At 39.2% G+C, this 17,286-nt stretch overlaps 1 protein-coding gene and 1 long non-coding RNA gene across 2 annotated transcripts; both read right to left on the reverse strand.

Annotated features, from left to right (window-relative positions):
* Positions 1-661: 661 nt before the first annotated feature.
* LOC100694146 (uncharacterized) lies at positions 662-15,591 on the reverse strand. Its single transcript, XM_019357453.2, has 7 exons — positions 15,446-15,591; positions 15,063-15,356; positions 3,130-3,318; positions 1,983-2,324; positions 1,868-1,891; positions 1,665-1,771; positions 662-891 (listed from the first exon to the last, which is right to left on the reverse strand). The coding sequence occupies exons 1-7, from the start codon at positions 15,546-15,548 to the stop codon at positions 865-867; spliced, it is 1,086 nt and encodes a 361-aa protein (XP_019212998.1). The 5' UTR covers positions 15,549-15,591; the 3' UTR covers positions 662-864.
* Positions 15,592-15,945: 354 nt separating this feature from the next.
* LOC112846742 (uncharacterized) lies at positions 15,946-16,521 on the reverse strand. The gene is made up of 2 exons (XR_003219864.1): positions 16,459-16,521; positions 15,946-16,365 (listed from the first exon to the last, which is right to left on the reverse strand). It is a non-coding gene; the product is annotated as an uncharacterized LOC112846742 (long non-coding RNA).
* Positions 16,522-17,286: the final 765 nt, after the last annotated feature.

A 17,286-nucleotide genomic window follows, 5' to 3' on the forward strand; every position in this document is an offset into this window, starting at 1 on the left:
GTGGGGAGCTGGTGCACAGGTGCATGTTAATGCTTGTGAAGGTTGCGGTGAAGCGGAAGTCTGCACCTCTGAAGCTTCTCAGCAATCCGCTCGCTCGTCTCACTCTGTGACCACATCCTGTGCTCTGCTGTTGCTCTCAACGCCTCCGTAAGCTGTCATGACCTGGTTTGTTCCTCACAAAACAACAGCTTCAATCTCCTTCTCTAGAGAGAGGAGAGTATTGATTTCCTGTTCCTACGAGCTGTGGTTGACTCACATTTTACACATGTACTTCAATATGTATAGCCTTCCACCTACTGTGAAAAAAAACAGCTTCATTCGCTGAGAATGGAAAAAGTGATCTGAATCTTGAACAGGTTTTAGAGATGTGTTTGTTTTGCTCAGAGGAACGTGTCACAGTAAAAATGGCCCAATGTTTTTGAGTTGGAGTTCATAGAAAATGGAAAATACAAGGGTTGAGTTCTCAGAAACCCAACAGATAACAGGCTGCTAAAAATAGCTCCCTGCTAGCCATGCAGTGTAGTGAAGGCTCAGATATTCCTGCCATCATAAATGAATAATACCTGAAACTGCACCTGACAGCTGTGAAAATAAGTATACTGTTTGTTGTATTGTTTGGCAGAACTGCCTCAGAGTCATATATGAAAGAAACAAACAGTTGTGTGTTTAAGGAGTACTTTTATTAAGAAGCAAACTGAGCACAAAGCACTTACACAAACTAACAGAATAACAACTAATGACAGCACAGGATGTCCACTTATTTATGTACTAAATGCAAGAAAGTCAAATGGAAAGCAAAGCTTTAGGATACTGTGAATGTTTGTTTGTTTTCACAGAAAGCAGCTCAGTTGATCAGCTCAGCTCTCATTTCTTCGGTTTTCTTGAAAACCCCTGTGAAGACAGAAAACACGTTTTCAGTTTACAGAGTCGCTCTTTAAACAAAGGTTTAAACGTAAAGCCTCATGTCTTCAGTGAGTCTTCACTAAATAAACTGACTATAGAGGAGGCAAGCTTCACCTTTCTATTAATTTTTAATTATGAATGAAGCACAAAGAAATTCAGAAATGACGTGGATGTAAAGCAGTTTTTTTTGGATACACTAAATGATAACTATAAGAAAAATCATTTTCAGAGCTTCTGTGGTAATAATGAATGTCAGAGTTTTTAAATGTATATTGCCACCCACTGGTGCTGAGATTACTTAGAAAATATTATTATACTAATTTTAAAAGTGATTGATTGAGATATTTAATGAAAAATACTGCTGGGGATGACTGAAATATGTACATCGAGAATCTATAAATCTATACACTTCAAACAACAACAACAACAAAACCCCTACCTTGTTATTTTAAATGATACCTTTATATTCATTAGTTTGTAGCATTAGCTTTTAAAATGTTTTCAATAGGTTTTAATTGTTGAGTGAAAGTTACTAAGAAAAAAGACATATTCAAGAAAAACAGACTAACTGAGCCGTGTTTTCCTTAGCTGCCAATTTTTACGGCAGTCTAACAAATCAGTCCTGCATTACATTTAGATTCTGTTTCAGGAAGGTTCCTTTGGAGGATGAAGCACGTGGTGCTGTTAAATTATTGTTTTGTATTGAGATATAACGACCACTTCTCTTGGCACAAACAGGAGCTGGATCGTTTTGGACCAACCTGAAACTTCCACACCAGGATCATCACAAAGAGTCCGTAGATGCTGCTCTTGATGATCAAAACCAGATATGACAGTTTGGCATTGTGGGTGGTCTTCAGATACTTGTCTGCACAAAATTGTAAGATTTGTATTATTTTCCCAGCTCAGTATAGAGCAGGCACACTGAGTTATTAATTTTAATAATATTATTAATAATATTTACTTCTTATTGCTGCAGCTCCTGGATCTAAGAAAAAGAAAAACGATTTCTTTCAGTGAAATCAAGTCAAACTATTTCAGATGATTATGACACATTTAAGGATTATAAATGAACATACTTCGAATGCCTGTGACCCAGCCTACATAAGGAACAATCTGTTTCCCATCAAAGAAGTTGACGGTGCAGGTGAAATTCTTGCCTGGCTTGAACCACTGTGAAAATAAGACTCTCAGCCTGCTTGTGATGCGGTAGTGTGTACCATTCCAGTGGGCAGAGTGATCGGTGGCGACGCCATCTTTGACGTCCACCCCATCAATCTGCCAGGACACATTCACATGGTCCGGATAGAAATCAGAGGCCACACACAGCAAGGTCTTCTTGTTTTTCTTGTGTTTGTCATTTTGACACTCCTTTGCTGAAGGTTTAAACACCTTCACTTTTGGTCGTTCAATGTTTCTATCTGACGTGGGACAAAGAGAATTAACTCAGTAGAATCCAAACAGTCTCATTATATTAACTTCCCATTTTGAATACCCAATGATAAAAAAAGTAACACTTGTAAAAAAAAACCCTGCTTCATCATTTTCTTTTGGATAGATACTGGCCTCATGTCTGCAGGGTACAGTGGCTAGAGGCAGTAAAATGAAATAAATAATGATGTAAGGTGTTAACATTAAGCTTCTGATGCTACCGATAGCCACATCTCTTTTTTCCCCCAATATGCTGCTTTTGCGGCATATATATTAGATATAGAAGACATTTGAAATAAATTTCATGGCACATTGTTTCAAATCCACAGCAACACATTTAAAACTTTGTGATTCTGTCTACACCCAAGTATGAAAAATGACATTCAAACTTTGCTTTTTTTACAGCCCTGAACTTACATTAGAACTTCTCAGAGTTTCTCGCAGTGGAAAAAAAAAACATGTATAAGGTTTCTTACCCAAAACTGTCAGTTTGGTGCCAGTACCAAAGTAAGCAGGGTTGTAGTTTGTCACACTGATATGCAGCATAGTAAAAATTGTTCATCCTATCAACAGCTGGAAATTATCTTTTTTTTCTCATTACGAAAAATTCACATTTCTCCAAATTTACCCTTCATAACAAAACCTAATTAGACAGATTTTAGATTTTAGACAAAGTCAGGAACCTTAAACGATGTTACAGTAACTCAACTTACTTACAATTAAGTTTTAATTTATGGACTATTACATGATGAAATACATTTGTGCCTGTTAGAATTTTCTATTTTTGCATCTTACCTAAAACTGTGAGTTTAGTTCCCCTCCCAAAGTGAGCCTCGGACTGGGAATAGTCGCTCACAGAGCTGATCAGAACTGCGTATAGCCACAGATAATCTGGGCATTGAGCCAATTCTTTTATAGCTGCGGCACTTTGCTGAAGACTAATCAGCACTGACACAAGACTAACTTTGTGCTTTAATAGCTTTCACTTTTTAAAAACAGCTTGATGTATATGTTTATGGCTGATGAATAAAACCACATAACAAGTAAATTACAAATATCACACATTATTTGTCTCATATTAAGACGCGTAGTTTGATCCGTCGCTGCAGATTATCTTACCTAAGACGGTCAGTTTAGTTCCAGCTCCGAAATAAGCCTCGCTGAATGAACACAGAGCTCTCAGACTGTTACAAAAACCTCTTCCTTGTCTCTCGGAGCTCCTCTTTGCAATTTATGAAGCTTTGTCATGGTTTCAGACATTTAGCTTTTCACAGAGATCGACAGTAGTCGACAGCTACAGTCCGATAAGGATCGCCCTTGAAACCACGGCAGCAGCAGGACACATTTATATATAAATATATATATATATATAATTTAAGTTTATTTTTATGGCTATTATTGAATCACTCATTACCTGAAGGTGTCATTCAGGCTTTTGGGTATTTTGAAATCAGATGAATAAAACCACCATTAGATTATAATCTAATTTATATTCTAATTCTTTCACTGTATTTCTTAACTAAAACAGTCGACCTGGTGCCTCCATTGAAAAAAACCTCAAAAACCCCCCAACAGCACAGTAAACTGAACTTTACTCCAATCACCTTAAACATGCCAGATTTGCTTTCTTTTTGTACTCACAGGCTAATATCCAAACACTTTCCAACATCTACACATTTACAATGCTTGCAAAGGGGCGAGCGGACGTTTTACTCACCAAGAACGGTCAATTTTGTGCCTGCACCAAAATAGGCTTCATAAGTAGCACAGTGGACCAGCTTGATATCAAATAGCACTGAGCTGAACCAGTAATATAAAGGACCACATTTTGTAGGTCACTGCTTCAGCCATAGTCTAAACATTGCAAACGTGTTTTTTTTCTCGATAAAGAGAAGTTGTGAGGGCCCCAACTTACCCAGAACAGTTAGTCTAGTTCCACTTCCAAAGTAGGCTTCAGCTCCAGCGTCACATTGAATGCATCCTTTGCGAAAAAGTAACCAAACTGCCCAGAAGTGGCACCTGAAACAAGACTAACTTCCCACTAAACACTTGGAATTTTAGCAAAGGACATGTTAATCCCACCAACTGAGTTTTTAGTTTAAAAAAAAGATGAGTGAAATAAACTCAAAAGCTGCACTGTGTTTAAAATGTTATTGAATTCTTAACAAATTTCCTCATTAATGATATTTCTGTGCAGTTCCAGAGCAGGGCTACCTGCACTTTTTAAAATATTGCTCATTTTATGCTTGTCAGATGTCAAAAATAATCTGCAGAGCTCCTCGCTGTGCATTTTAAACGCAGAAGGTTTTTGTACGGCGGCTCTATTGGTTTGTATCACCGTGCCCCCCCTGTCCCCACAGTGAAAAAGCACTAGACAAAAACCTGACTTCACTTTGCTGCTGTCTTTCCTCCCCCCACCCAGCATCTCCATATCTCAGCCTCCATCTTTCTCTGTTGGTGGATGAGAGCAGCTGTGCAGGCTGCCTGGAGGCCTGAGGTAAGCATGAATGCTGCTATTTCTGTGACTGCTAAGAAAAGAAGCACAAAGAAAACGAAGCCCGTGTTTCTATATACAGTAGCTGCACGGTGACGTCTTCTCTGGTCACACCTCTTTATTCCCGCCCAGTCAGCATAACACTGGAGGAAATCAGCAGTTCCACATCATCATTTTGATAATGTTTCCCAAATTACAGTGATTACACCTATGGTTTGACACCCCTACAAGGCTTTTAGATGCACATAAAGGAAACCAAGTATATGATCAAACTTATCAGATATGAAGGAAAACCCTTTCAAAGTCAATCAAGTCACATTTTGTTTGCTTTCTTTTCAGATTGTTGATGGTGACAGAATTACACACACCGATGTGGAGGCTCAAATTATTCACTTTATAGTTTTCTAACCACAACTAAACTTTTAGATGGAAAATAATATAAAACATATTAATACTGATGTTTTATTTCTAAAAGTGCCAGAATCCAGTTTAATTGGTTCACGCCTGATTGATTTTGGTGCTTTTTCTCATTTATGTCTGTAAATGAGAAAAAAAAATAGGTCTTATGTGATTTTGTAATAAAAAAAATATAGACATAAACGTGACATGAGAAATAAAGTTGTGGGACAACTGATAAAACATTTGTTAGTCCTTTCTTAAAGAATTTGAACAGTGATGCAGTTGGACCTCAGATCAGGCTTAAGCACAAAATTAAATCAGTCTGGTATAACTTTAGACTTAAATATAATCTGAGATTGGCCCGGCTCATTGAAGGGTCATCATCAGCATGATTTTTCAGACATATGTAACACCAACTTGAGCCAGCAGAGGTCAGGCTGTGATCAACTTGTTCTTTAACAAAATAACTTTGTGATCAGACAGCAAACACTTAAAGAATAAGAGAAAAAGAAACACTGAATAGCAAAATGCAAGATATGTGCATGCTGAGAAGCTACATTGTACGGGACACTGCTCCCTCTGTTATAGCACCTGTGTACTTATCTAAGTGATCAGCTTTGTGGTACCGCAGACACATCAGCAAACTGAAACAGACACATTTCTATGACTTCATGGATCAGTGACTGCTCCTCTGCTGCTGATCAAATTTTGTCTGAGCTAAATTTTTCTAGAAAAAGCTCCAAGGTTTAAAGCACTATGTGTGTAAAACCACAGAACATGGATCAAGCTGCTTGTACTTTTGGATTACCCCACCCATGTCAGCGTGCGGCAACTAGAATACCTGCTCAAATCCTGCAATCCTCATTTCCAATATGTGCACAGCTTGGTGTGTTAAACTAGAAATTATACTAACCCTTTGATCTGATGGCCAACAAGCCCTTTTGTTATATTTTTTAATTTATTGTACTCAGTTAAAGTGTACCAGCTGTATTAATAAGAGGCTATATTAATAATGTGGATAATAATGTCTGCTAATGCGTTTGTTTAAGACAGCGCCATTAGCACATCCCTGTGTCTGTCTCAAACGAGCGCTGAAGAGGAGTGAACAAACACAGATTAATGTTCTTTTTAAACAGAAACTTCAAATGCAAATATTCTTTATCAGCAAACACAAACGGTTTCTGTGCAGTCTGTCTGCTAGCTAATGTGTGCTCGATCTATTTCTCAGGGAAACAAAAACATCCTTCCTCAGTATGACACTGAGGAACGAATGAGCGATGAGAAAAAAATAGGGATAAGGATCAGAGATTATTTTCACACTTTAGTAACTTTTGAAAAATTGAAAGTGTAAATTTCAGTGGTTTTAATCACATACTGGTTTATTCTCTTTTGTGCTGATGTTTACAGTCATTCACTATGTTGGACTGGAGCAGAGCAGGCTGAGGTTACCTTCGGGGCAGCTAACATCAATTTAAATGCTGATTCCATTCACTCACTAAATAAGGCCTTTGCACTTGTCAACGGGTGGAGGGTTAGGCATGATAGCTCAGTATGTCTGAATCCAAGAAGCAGTTTGGTATCAGCAGAGAAAGCGGGCTGATCTCTGCCTCTGTGCAAAGAAAAATCTACCACAGAAGAATTATTTGTGACTGAGGTTTTGCCCACTTGCTAATTTCCACTTTAACCCATGATTGTCGTAATGTACACAATTGCACTTATAGTATAAAGTACTTATTTTATCATAGCATACGCAAGCAAGAAGATCATTTCAAAACTGGATATTTATTGTGAGGTGCAACAGGTACAATTTATATATAAGGACATCATCTACCAGGGTTTCAGTGATATTTCATATGGAGTGCGGGAGAGAGAAAGACCATGCAGCGTTTAAAGCTCAGAAGTACTGAAATTACTTTGAGTTTGATCCTGTAAAAACTGACAAAAACATTAGTGTCGGCTGTACACTCTGCGTGGGAAGAAAAAAAAAAAAGAAACTTCAAATCTGAGCACGCTGCCACATGCGTGTGAATGTGAAATTCACAAAGACACCCCCGGATCCCCCCACTGACGTGAGTGCTGCTGCACCGGGCAAACCTCCACCGGCCCCACTCCTGCTAAACAGGTGACAATAGATTTAAGAGTGATACGACTTGGATAGGAGTGACAGGTGCTGCTGAGTCTTTGATTTTATTTATTTCTAATGTGTTTTACTATGCTGGAATATGCAGCTTCTTCCAGTAAGAGAATGATGCAATGTGCATAAAGTTAAAAGATTAAAACTAACTAGAAAGCGAAAATTTCAGAAGAAATTTTATGTGTGCCTATGCCGCTGCTAATCACTGTAGTTGCCATTCATACGGCTACAGACAGCAAAACTCAGAAGAGCAGCCATTCTCCACCATGAACTATGGTAAAAACAAACACCGCTCACGCTTCACAGATGACAGCTTACAGTTTTGTGTAAAGATGAAGTTACTTTGTACAGCGCCGATTTGCAGACGCTGTGCACACAGGTTCATGAGCAGAAGTCCCATTGTACCACGGCAGACCCGACAATGTTTGCATGAACACACTTTGAAGCATTACATTATAGACCACTTTTCACACATGCATTCACTTTTTGTTTTTTGTTATTTTTACACAGTGTTCTGAATTATGAACAATGGTCTACAGCCAATCCTGTGTATTATTATACAAACTTTGGTTGTGAGATTCAGATAACTATTTAATAAAAGCTAAATATTTTATATGAGAGTAAGAAAGAAAAGTATATCTTTGTGTCCACCTTTCTCTGTTAATGCCCTAGCTTCCCCCCCCCTAAAAGCTTTGCTAGATCCGCCCCTGCACAGTTACCAGCTGTCAGCTACACAAAAAAGGAGCTTGGTCTTTGTCTCTCAGAAACAACTCATAACTTCCCTTCAACTCATTCATGTCACCTAAAGTGTAAACCTGTTTCTCCATCACCAGTTCAGCTCTGATGATTCAGTAAGGACATCTCCTGATTTCATCTTCATGCTCCAGCAAACATCAGCTGATACTAGAAATTAAAATCAAAAGAATTCTAACAACAGCTGATCAAGCTTAAACGTGCTGCTGTTGTTTAGCGCGATAAATAAGAGCGAACAGCCGATCATTGATCAGTTTCATGATTGACGTTTCAACACGCGAGAGAATGACAGGGGAGGCTTCGTAACGACAGAATAAATCATAATGTTTTCTCTGAATGTGGGACGATTCCGTTTGTACGGCAACTCTATGAACTAACCCTAATGAATAAAATAAAGTCCAACGTCAGTAACTTAGTACGCACACAGCTGTATATAAACTCCCGTGGCATTACGATTGTAAAAGGTCAACGAAAATAAATTACACCTAAACTCGGTTTATATCTGACCCAAATAGAGAGCGACCGGGTGCTGACACGAGTTTCACCCGCCTCAATATAAGCCAAGCCTGGGTGCTTTTTCACGAAGGGTTGCTAGCGGCGCGAGCTAACTATGCTAGCGGCGCTAGCTAGCTAGCCGGCTATCAGCAACACATAAGAGAACTGCTGCTAAATAAACTACACCTAAACTCGGTTTATATCTGACCCAAATAGAGAGCGACCGGGTGCTGACACGAGTTTCACCCGCCTCAATATAAGCCAAGCCTGGGTGCTTTTTCACGAAGGGTTGCTAGCGGCGCGAGCTAACTATGCTAGCGGCGCTAGCTAGCTAGCCGGCTATCAGCAACACATAAGAGAACTGCTGCTAAATAAACTACACCTAAACTCGGTTTATATCTGACCCAAATAGAGTGCAGTTCATAACTTCTTACCTGAAATTCAGTTCACCTCACGCTCCTGCCTTCGCTTTCCCTGATCCATGATTGACCACCGCGTTAGCAATCGCCTGCCCGGCCTCATATGTCTCGTTGGCGGCATGTCCTTTCTGTCACACACCGGTGGGTAGCTGCCCTCTGTTGTAGCTCCACCACCAAACAACTCAGTTATTTTTTCCACATCCAGCTGTAACTGCGATTCTATGCGAGCATTTGCGAGAGACCAGGGAGGTGAAACGACAGAGAGAGTCCCCTCGCTATCCATTTGCAGCCAAGCGCGGCAGCTAGCTAGGTAGCCAGCTAGGTAGCCGGCTAGCTGTCAGGCAGGACCGACGTAGTCAGAGCACTGTCGCTAAATATGGGATGTCTTGATAAAACAAGCAGATATTTGAAGTTTACACACCTACATTCTCGCCTGAAAATATCTTAAAAGCTTATTTTGTGACCTAGAAACACGAATAAAAGACATATAAAACGAAGTGGTGGCCGCCATTGTTCACTCTGTAGAGGCGTGCTATGAATTGTGGGATATTGAGTTTTCCACCAAGCATTACCGTAACTTTTGAATGATTTGCGCAACCTTAAAAATTCCAAGGGCTCCTGAAAGCAGCGACGCTGTGCGCACCGTTGAAATTGTCATCATTACGGTAATCCAAATAAGGGTACACAGGCTGTACCACTCCCGGCATACCACTAGAGAGAGCCAAGACACCACAAATGAAGTCTGTTTATTTGGCGCCAAAAGATGAATTGGCCTAAATTTGCACTAAAATATTAATATTTAAAAAACTATAAAAGTTATAAACACCAAAAGTCATAACATAATAGTCCAGCTCCAGCCGCACAAAATGATCTAACATATGTAACCCTAATGTCAAAACTGTTTGGCAGAGGAGCGCGGGAAAATTTTCACTAAAATATTAATATTTAAAAAACTATAAAATTCATAAACACCAAAAGTCATAGCACACCATTCCAGATCCGGCCGCACAAAATGAGGTAACATATATGAAGCTTGTCTCAAAACTAAAACTGCGAGGCGAGATTCGCTGCAAAATTTCAGGCGGAAACTGGAGAATAATAATAATAATAATAATAATAATAAATCCGACGAATAGTAATATGTGTGCCTCTTGTCATAGGCACACATAATAAACAAGTTTTAAAAAGAGACTTTTTCATTTGATTTGACGATGAATTATGCAGAGAAAATAGAATTGAGCTGGAAGTTCTATCGTTTTATTAAGTATTCAGGTTGTGTATCATGTTTTAAAAAAGTAACTAAGTAATAAAGTAATTAATTATTTTTGAAAATAAGTAATTAGTTAAGTAACATACTTTCTTGGAGAAGTAATTAGTAACTAATTATTTTTTAAAGTAATCTTGCTCAGCACTGGTCACCAGTCTTTGTTAGGCTTCCCTCCTGTTACTTTGTCTTTGTGCTGCTGTTACGTATTTTTTAATTAATTAATTAATATTTTACTTTTTTGCTTGATTTTTACTTTCAATCAGTTTCATCTTTGTGCAGCGCCTTTTATGACTTTTTATATGATTGAATGAGTTATGATTTGACTACCTGCACATCTGCCTGTGATTTTTGCCTGTGACTATTTCAGGTTATATTTAGTGCTGTAAATATACCAGGATTTTAAGGCATTTTTGTACAAACATAATATGCACAAAAATGCCCTTATTTAATGTATAATGCTTGATTCATTTCACAGTGTAACAAAATATATAAACAAAACTTTTCACAATAATACTTTAGAGAAGAAAAATAGTAAAATGATTGAAAAATGCTGTAAAAAAAGTAAAGAAAAAGATTTTTGAATAACAATTTTCTACAAATTACATAAATAAATAAACAAAATTTCAGTCTTATAACAAACAGTATGCTGAAATAATCTATGTACGTTAATGAGGACAGAAAAATTATAAATAAACTGATAATGAACTGAACGGAAATCTGAATGTTACCTACTTGAGAAATGAAATTATAATAAATTCAAGAGCGTTATTTTCCATTCTTTTCTTAAGAAATTAAGAAAATTAAGAAAAATACTACCATTACATTTCTAAATTACACTTTTAAACAAATAATATACAAATATAATCAAATCTAATATTTCATTTAAAAACGATTTCTTAAAGTCAAGCCAAAGCTGAAGAAGACGACATAAACATTCATGTTATGAACATTACATACGTTCATTTAGTAAAGTAAAAACAGGAGCTTTGATAAAAACAAGACTAGAAAAAAACATCTGCGGTGAGACTGACAGTGAGGTGCTTGTCAGTTGTTGATCTGCTGTGATGTTGAGGTTGTTGATGAGCCACAGAGTGAGTCTGTGCTACTGTGGCAGTCTTGAGGCGCAGTAATACACAGCTGAATCTCCAGGCTCCACTCGCTTTATGTGCAGACTAGAATTACGCACCTCAGGACGTGACATGAAGAACTTTGTTTCATTAAATGGAGCTTCAGTGGTTTGAATACCTTTATTAATAGAATACGTTAGCAGCTGCATTTGCCTAAAGTCTGTGTGTTTGTACCAAAACATGTATAAATATTCGTCATTGTCCTGTTCACATTGCAGCGTCACAGATTTCTCTCCTTCACGGCTGAGGGTATAAGGTGGCTGATATATTTTCACACTGCAGCAGAATCCTGGACAATGAAGAAGACAAAAAAGTTAATTAAAAGGTTTGGTGTAGAGATCAAGTCAAGTAAAACAAACAAACAAACAACATTGTTCTTACTGGAGAACAGAAGAAGTGCTAGAGAGAAGAGCTTCATGTTCATTAGGGTTCATTCAAAAGGAATGTGCATGTGCTTGAATGTTTCCAGAGTTTTCTACGAGTGCTCCACCCACAGTCACTGAGAACAGCTACAGCCCTGCCCATGGTGGCGTGGCCTCTGTGGGGAGGCTGCTGACTGCTAATTCAAGTTAATCATTATAAAAGGCTAATTAATTAGCAAAAAACCTTCAGTTCAAGTTCAAATTAATTCCACCTCAAGGTGCTTTATACTGCAAGATAATAAGCACTAAGCCAGAATGCTGACTGTAATGGATTGGCCAGAACAGTTTCTGGATATGAACCCTGCTGAGCTGCTGTGGGAGCTGTTTGACATACTGATGGTAGGGAGGACGCTCCGGGAACGCCATCTTGAAGGAGAAGTTTGTGGTTAAATGTCATCAGATTCCATTAAAACATCATCTGTAATGCAGGAGCTGCCAGACTGTAACTGCTGCAAAAGGTGGTTTTTGATGAGGGCAAAGTTTGAAGAACACGTTCATTCATTCATTCCTTTTGAGCAGTATTATATAAATATATTTAATCTTTGTGAGGTAGAGTAACACCATTGCTTTTTGAAAAATTCACTGAAGGAAACATTAAAATTGTTTTTTGATTAATTGTCCAAAGTGCATTGTTGTTGTGCCATCACGGTCATCTCACAGCAAGAACAATTTGGAGATGAATGTGCTGGTCCTCTGCAGGCGCTGATATAAGCGCACTCTGTCTACTCAAAGACTTCAGTGCCCCCTCAGTCGCTGCCCTATGGCCCTAGTTAGATATGCAGTTAGTGGCTTGAAGAATGTTCTTTTCTTTTTCAACCAAATTTCTTTTCTTTCCAATGTTTTAAGAAGATAACTTTTATAACCTTTCACTTTTCAGCCATTTTCAATGTAATGTGGACATCAAGCAAAGTTTGTTTTTGGTGGCTAGGTTTCATTGCAGCACATTCTTCAAGATCGTCTGCTACGATACTGTAGTGATTGACCCGACACACTGTATTGCTTTGAGGAATGTTTATTGCAAATTGCACAAAATACTTTGTTGACAGGTTCGGCAGCCACTTCAGCTTTTCAGATGGTCTCCAACACTCACACCTCCTTCCCCAGGTCTCTAGAGCAGGGGTGAGGAACTCCAGGCCTCGAGGGCCGGTGTCCTGCAGGTTTTAGATGTGTCCTTGATCAAACACAGCTGATTTAAATGGCTAAATTACCTCCTCAGCATGTCTTGACGTTCTCCAGAGGCCTGGTAATGAACTAATCATTTGATTCAGGTGTGTTGACCCAGGGTGAGATCTAAAACCTGGAGGACATCGGCCCTCGAGGCCTGGAGTTCCCCACCCTTGCTCTAAAGGGAGAAACCTCGCTAGTGAAATCCCTGACACCTGTCCCTCCAGCCTGCTTGGCACTACCCCCTTGAGCTCACTGCCCTACTGCTCCCCTGCAGCTGAGCCAGAGACGACACCTCAGCCACAAATGCATTTTTGTCCAAATGTCTTTCTCTCCCCCAAGTGATTTATGATATTTTATTTCTTCAAATATGAAAAGAAAAACAGTAGGAGATGTCTTTCCTTTGTTGCCTTCGCTTTATTATTATTTCTGGGACTGTCATTGTAGGGTCTAATTTACAATATAAAGCGCCTTGAGATGACTGTTGTTGTGATTTGGAACTGTATAAATAAATTTGAACTGAATTATTGCCTTTACATGCATTTATCTCAATTCTATTATTGCAATTAATTGGAAAGTGGGGTCTTTTATTTCTTTAAATTGACCTAATTCTGTCACGATTACTAGGTAGGACTGAAGTGCAAGTGGATTATTTACATATGTACAGTGGGGGAAGGAGGGTCCAGAGATTCTGTGGGCAGGCCGAGGCCTGGAGAACTGACATGCTTACACTCACTCAGCTCGTGAAAGAAACAAACTCGGTCCAAAAGATCCACGCTGTGCCTCACTCACACTCTCACTCATCCAAAAGGGTTCCAGGAAAGGCAGGCTGTGGTCCAGGGAGGTCTGTACAGGGGGAGACGGAGAAACAGCGATTAGCCGGAGAACCATAAGCACAAGGAAGAATACAACAGAGAGCTGGGCTACATTAACTGAGAAGAGTACAGTGATCCAGCGAAGCCTTAAATGATATCAGGGCAATCAGCCAGGATGAGCAGGTGAGTAGATAAAGGATGGGAGATTCAGGGAGGCACAGGTATCCAGACGCAGCCCTGGGAAGAAGGTGAGTACCACAACCAGAGCAGATTCTCTGTGCTGGTTTGTGTCTGACCTCCTGCTCTCATGTGCTTTGTACACATCAACATGGCAGCTCTAAAAACTAGACTTGGGTGATGAGAGATGTCGATCTCTACAAAGCTGTTGCAGAAATATGCTGTCTCCTGCTAATTTTGCTATCATCCCACTGAAGGGAACACACAGCATGGCTGCACCCTGCACATTCCCATGGCTATGCTAACCTATTCTTTGAGTGTCCAGACCTTCAGGAAATTCAGCTACTTAAACCAAACACTGTAAGTGCTTTAATTTAAAGTAAAATGTATTGTGTCTTAGGCCATTCCCGAAAATGACCATGAATGGCCGAATTTTTCAAAGGAAGCTAGAATATTTGTATAAAATATAAAGGTGAAAGAAAGAAAGAAAGAAAGAAAGAAAGAAAGAAAGAAAGAAAGCTCTTGATTGTTGTTACATTCCTGCATCTCATCATCCACAGTTACAGAAACAATCCTGACATGAAAAAAAGTCAGGATTCAGGAGAAGTGATAAAGTAATGAAATAATGATCACTACTAAAATAAGTTTATGTAGGTAAAGAAGCTCAAAAAAAATTTCAAAAAAGAAATTAACTTGACTGGTATGAGTTCGATTCTTACCAAGCATACAATTGCTTCATCATGTTCATTCATGTTTATGAATATATATATATTTATATATTTGAGTGCATTAACTTTCCTGAGTCTTTGCCATGGCAGAAACATTCTGTGCAAAATGAAGTGCAGGTGATTCATATAAAGTAACATGCATAAATGTATTTCTCAGTATGTGTGTTAAAAATGACAGATAAATAAACATAAAAACAGTTATAAACCACAATTATAACTTCAGATATTTGACCTAATTATTTGACTGTTCAGAAGGGAGAATCTTGAACTTGACAAGAAGACTATGGAAGATGGTTTTAGTAAGTCTGTGTCACTGAACCACATCACTGTGTACTGGCAGCGCAGAAATACACAGCTGAGTCTGACAGTTTGACACTGGGGAGGATCAGAGCTCCTTTCACTCTGGTCTCCCTCAAAATCTCGGTGTGATTCTGAAACGCCGGCTCATAGTCGGGTTTATTTGTGTCATAGCCATATCCAATTAAGCTCATCGCTCCATAATCCCTTTGCTGGTACCAGAGCATCACGTATAAACTGTCATCATCGTGGCTGCATTTGATTTCTACTCTTTGGCCTACGTTGACTATCCAGGGCTGAGGTTCCTGGAATGTCACACAGTTGGCTTGATCTGCAGAGAAAGAGATTTAAAATGTGGTTAATACTAGTTAACAAAAACAAGTAAAAAAATTCTGAAGGTTGTTGTTGAAGAAAAATTACATGGAAATAAGAGCAGAAAAAAAAGTTTGATTCCAGCTGAACACATCTTCCACATCTTCGAGTATGAGACTGACTGCTTAACTTCTCTGCTCTGTGAAGACATGCTTCCTCTGACGTAAGAGCTGAAGAAAAGAAGACGACACTGAGGGACTTTTTGTGAGGGAGCAGTATTAAACCACACCACTGTGCGCTGGCAGCACAGAAATACACTGCAGAGTGTTATGGAAGTTTTCCATTTAAATAAAGCCTGCAGACGAGCGGTGAGCGGTAGCTAACATTCTTTACTCAAAACACACAAAGAACAGACAACCAGGCTGGTGGAGAGCCTGCATGATCACGGGGCAAACAGTCAGCAGAGTCTCACTGAGCCTAACATGGCTCTCAGTTAAATACCTTCTTCAGGAACAAAAGGCAGTACACAGCTGTTTCACACCTTAAGGTTCACACTCCCTTGCTACCTCCCAGAGTTCTCAAAGAGACAAAAGATTCTTCCTGTGGAGTTGTCTGCTTCCCCCCAACTTCCTTACTAGACCCCCACCGTTTGTCTTACTGTATGAGTGTGAGACATGTTAAAATCCAGTGGCACCAAGGCATTATACAATAAAATAATGTGATTAATACATAAGTAAAAGAAATTCCTATACAAGCGTGTGACAGGTTTGCTGTGGGAATAACCAGAGCTCCTTTTAAGTTGTCTTCTCTTTCCAGCTTAAATTCTTCTTTATATTGACCCTCGTAGGTCGGGTCTCCTGTGCCATATCTAAACCCAATGAGGGTCATAGACTGGCTGCCTGTCCTTTGCTGGTACCAGAGCATCACAAGGCGGGACCCGTCATCGTGGCTGCATGTGATGCGGACCTTAGAGCTCACGTTCACAATCTGAGGAAGACTTTGATGAAATATGATGCTGGTGACCAGAGCTGTGGATGTTTGGATAAAATTATTACTGCAGTACAAACAAAGAGGACAGTTATAGGTTTATGTATGAGGGAACGTGAAACTGAGGCTCTTACTTGGAAAGCAGAGGAAGAGAAAGCCAAACGTGTGCATGAAAGGAGACATTGTGATCACTGCTGTGTGAAAAAGTAATGTTTGCTCTGAGTGACTGAGCTCATGTGTTTCTGGAATGGGGAGGTGCTAATTCATCAAGCCTCTATGCTGCGTGCTCTACCTCCACCTGTTGGCTGAATCTAATCTTTAATAGACTCTGGAATCATTTATTTTGATACGTGGCTCATACTTATACTACATGCCATGAAAAAGTGGAGATATTATAGCATTTGAACATGAGAAAGAGCAGGGCCATCATATCGGTTTTTGGGTGGTCACACTATGTGACTTAACAACTGTGGGATTTGTTCTTCCAAAAGCCACCCTGCCTTGAAACAGCTCTGGCCGTTTACTTTAAAGCACATCCCCCAAAAACCTACAAATAACTTTCAGTGGTCACAGGGACATAAAAATTGCATCTAAAGAATCTCTAGTCAGCTTAACAAAGCTTTTCCCTGAGGTAGTTATACTGCAGGGTCTTTCTTTTTGCTGTTATGGAATTCTCCCACAGATTTCAGTTCAGGATTGAGTTGCCTGTGTTTTGATGTTTCTTGTTTTTATTAGTCTACAGTGACAAGGACGAATTCCAACATGGGAAAATTGCTTCTAATCCTCACATTGGTTTCCTTACAGGCGTTCCAACAAACAAACAAAACAGGACAAAACAAAATCAAGTAAAGCCTGTAGCTTTGAAGAAAGAACCCGTATTCTGCATTTGCAGGTGTATGAACAGGTAGACCTTAGTTTAACATATGTTTTATATATAGCACCAAATTGATGGTGATAAATGC

Source organism: Oreochromis niloticus, linkage group LG4 (genome assembly GCF_001858045.2).
Source record: "Oreochromis niloticus isolate F11D_XX linkage group LG4, O_niloticus_UMD_NMBU, whole genome shotgun sequence".
Taxonomy (NCBI): domain Eukaryota; kingdom Metazoa; phylum Chordata; class Actinopteri; order Cichliformes; family Cichlidae; genus Oreochromis; species Oreochromis niloticus.

What these genes read in the sequence shown, in the direction of transcription:
- LOC100694146 (XM_019357453.2), bottom strand. Translation starts at nt 15,548, where the DNA reads ATGTCTTCACAGAGCAGAGAAGTTAAGCAGTCAGTCTCATACTCGAAG. An exon ending in CTGGGTCACAGGCATTCGAA is followed by an intron (nt 1,892 to 1,982) that starts GTATGTTCATTT and finishes TCTTTTTCTTAG; the next exon opens with ATCCAGGAGCTGCAGCAATA. An exon ending in TCCTGGTGTGGAAGTTTCAG is followed by an intron (nt 892 to 1,664) that starts GTTGGTCCAAAA and finishes CTGTCTTCACAG; the next exon opens with GGGTTTTCAAGAAAACCGAA.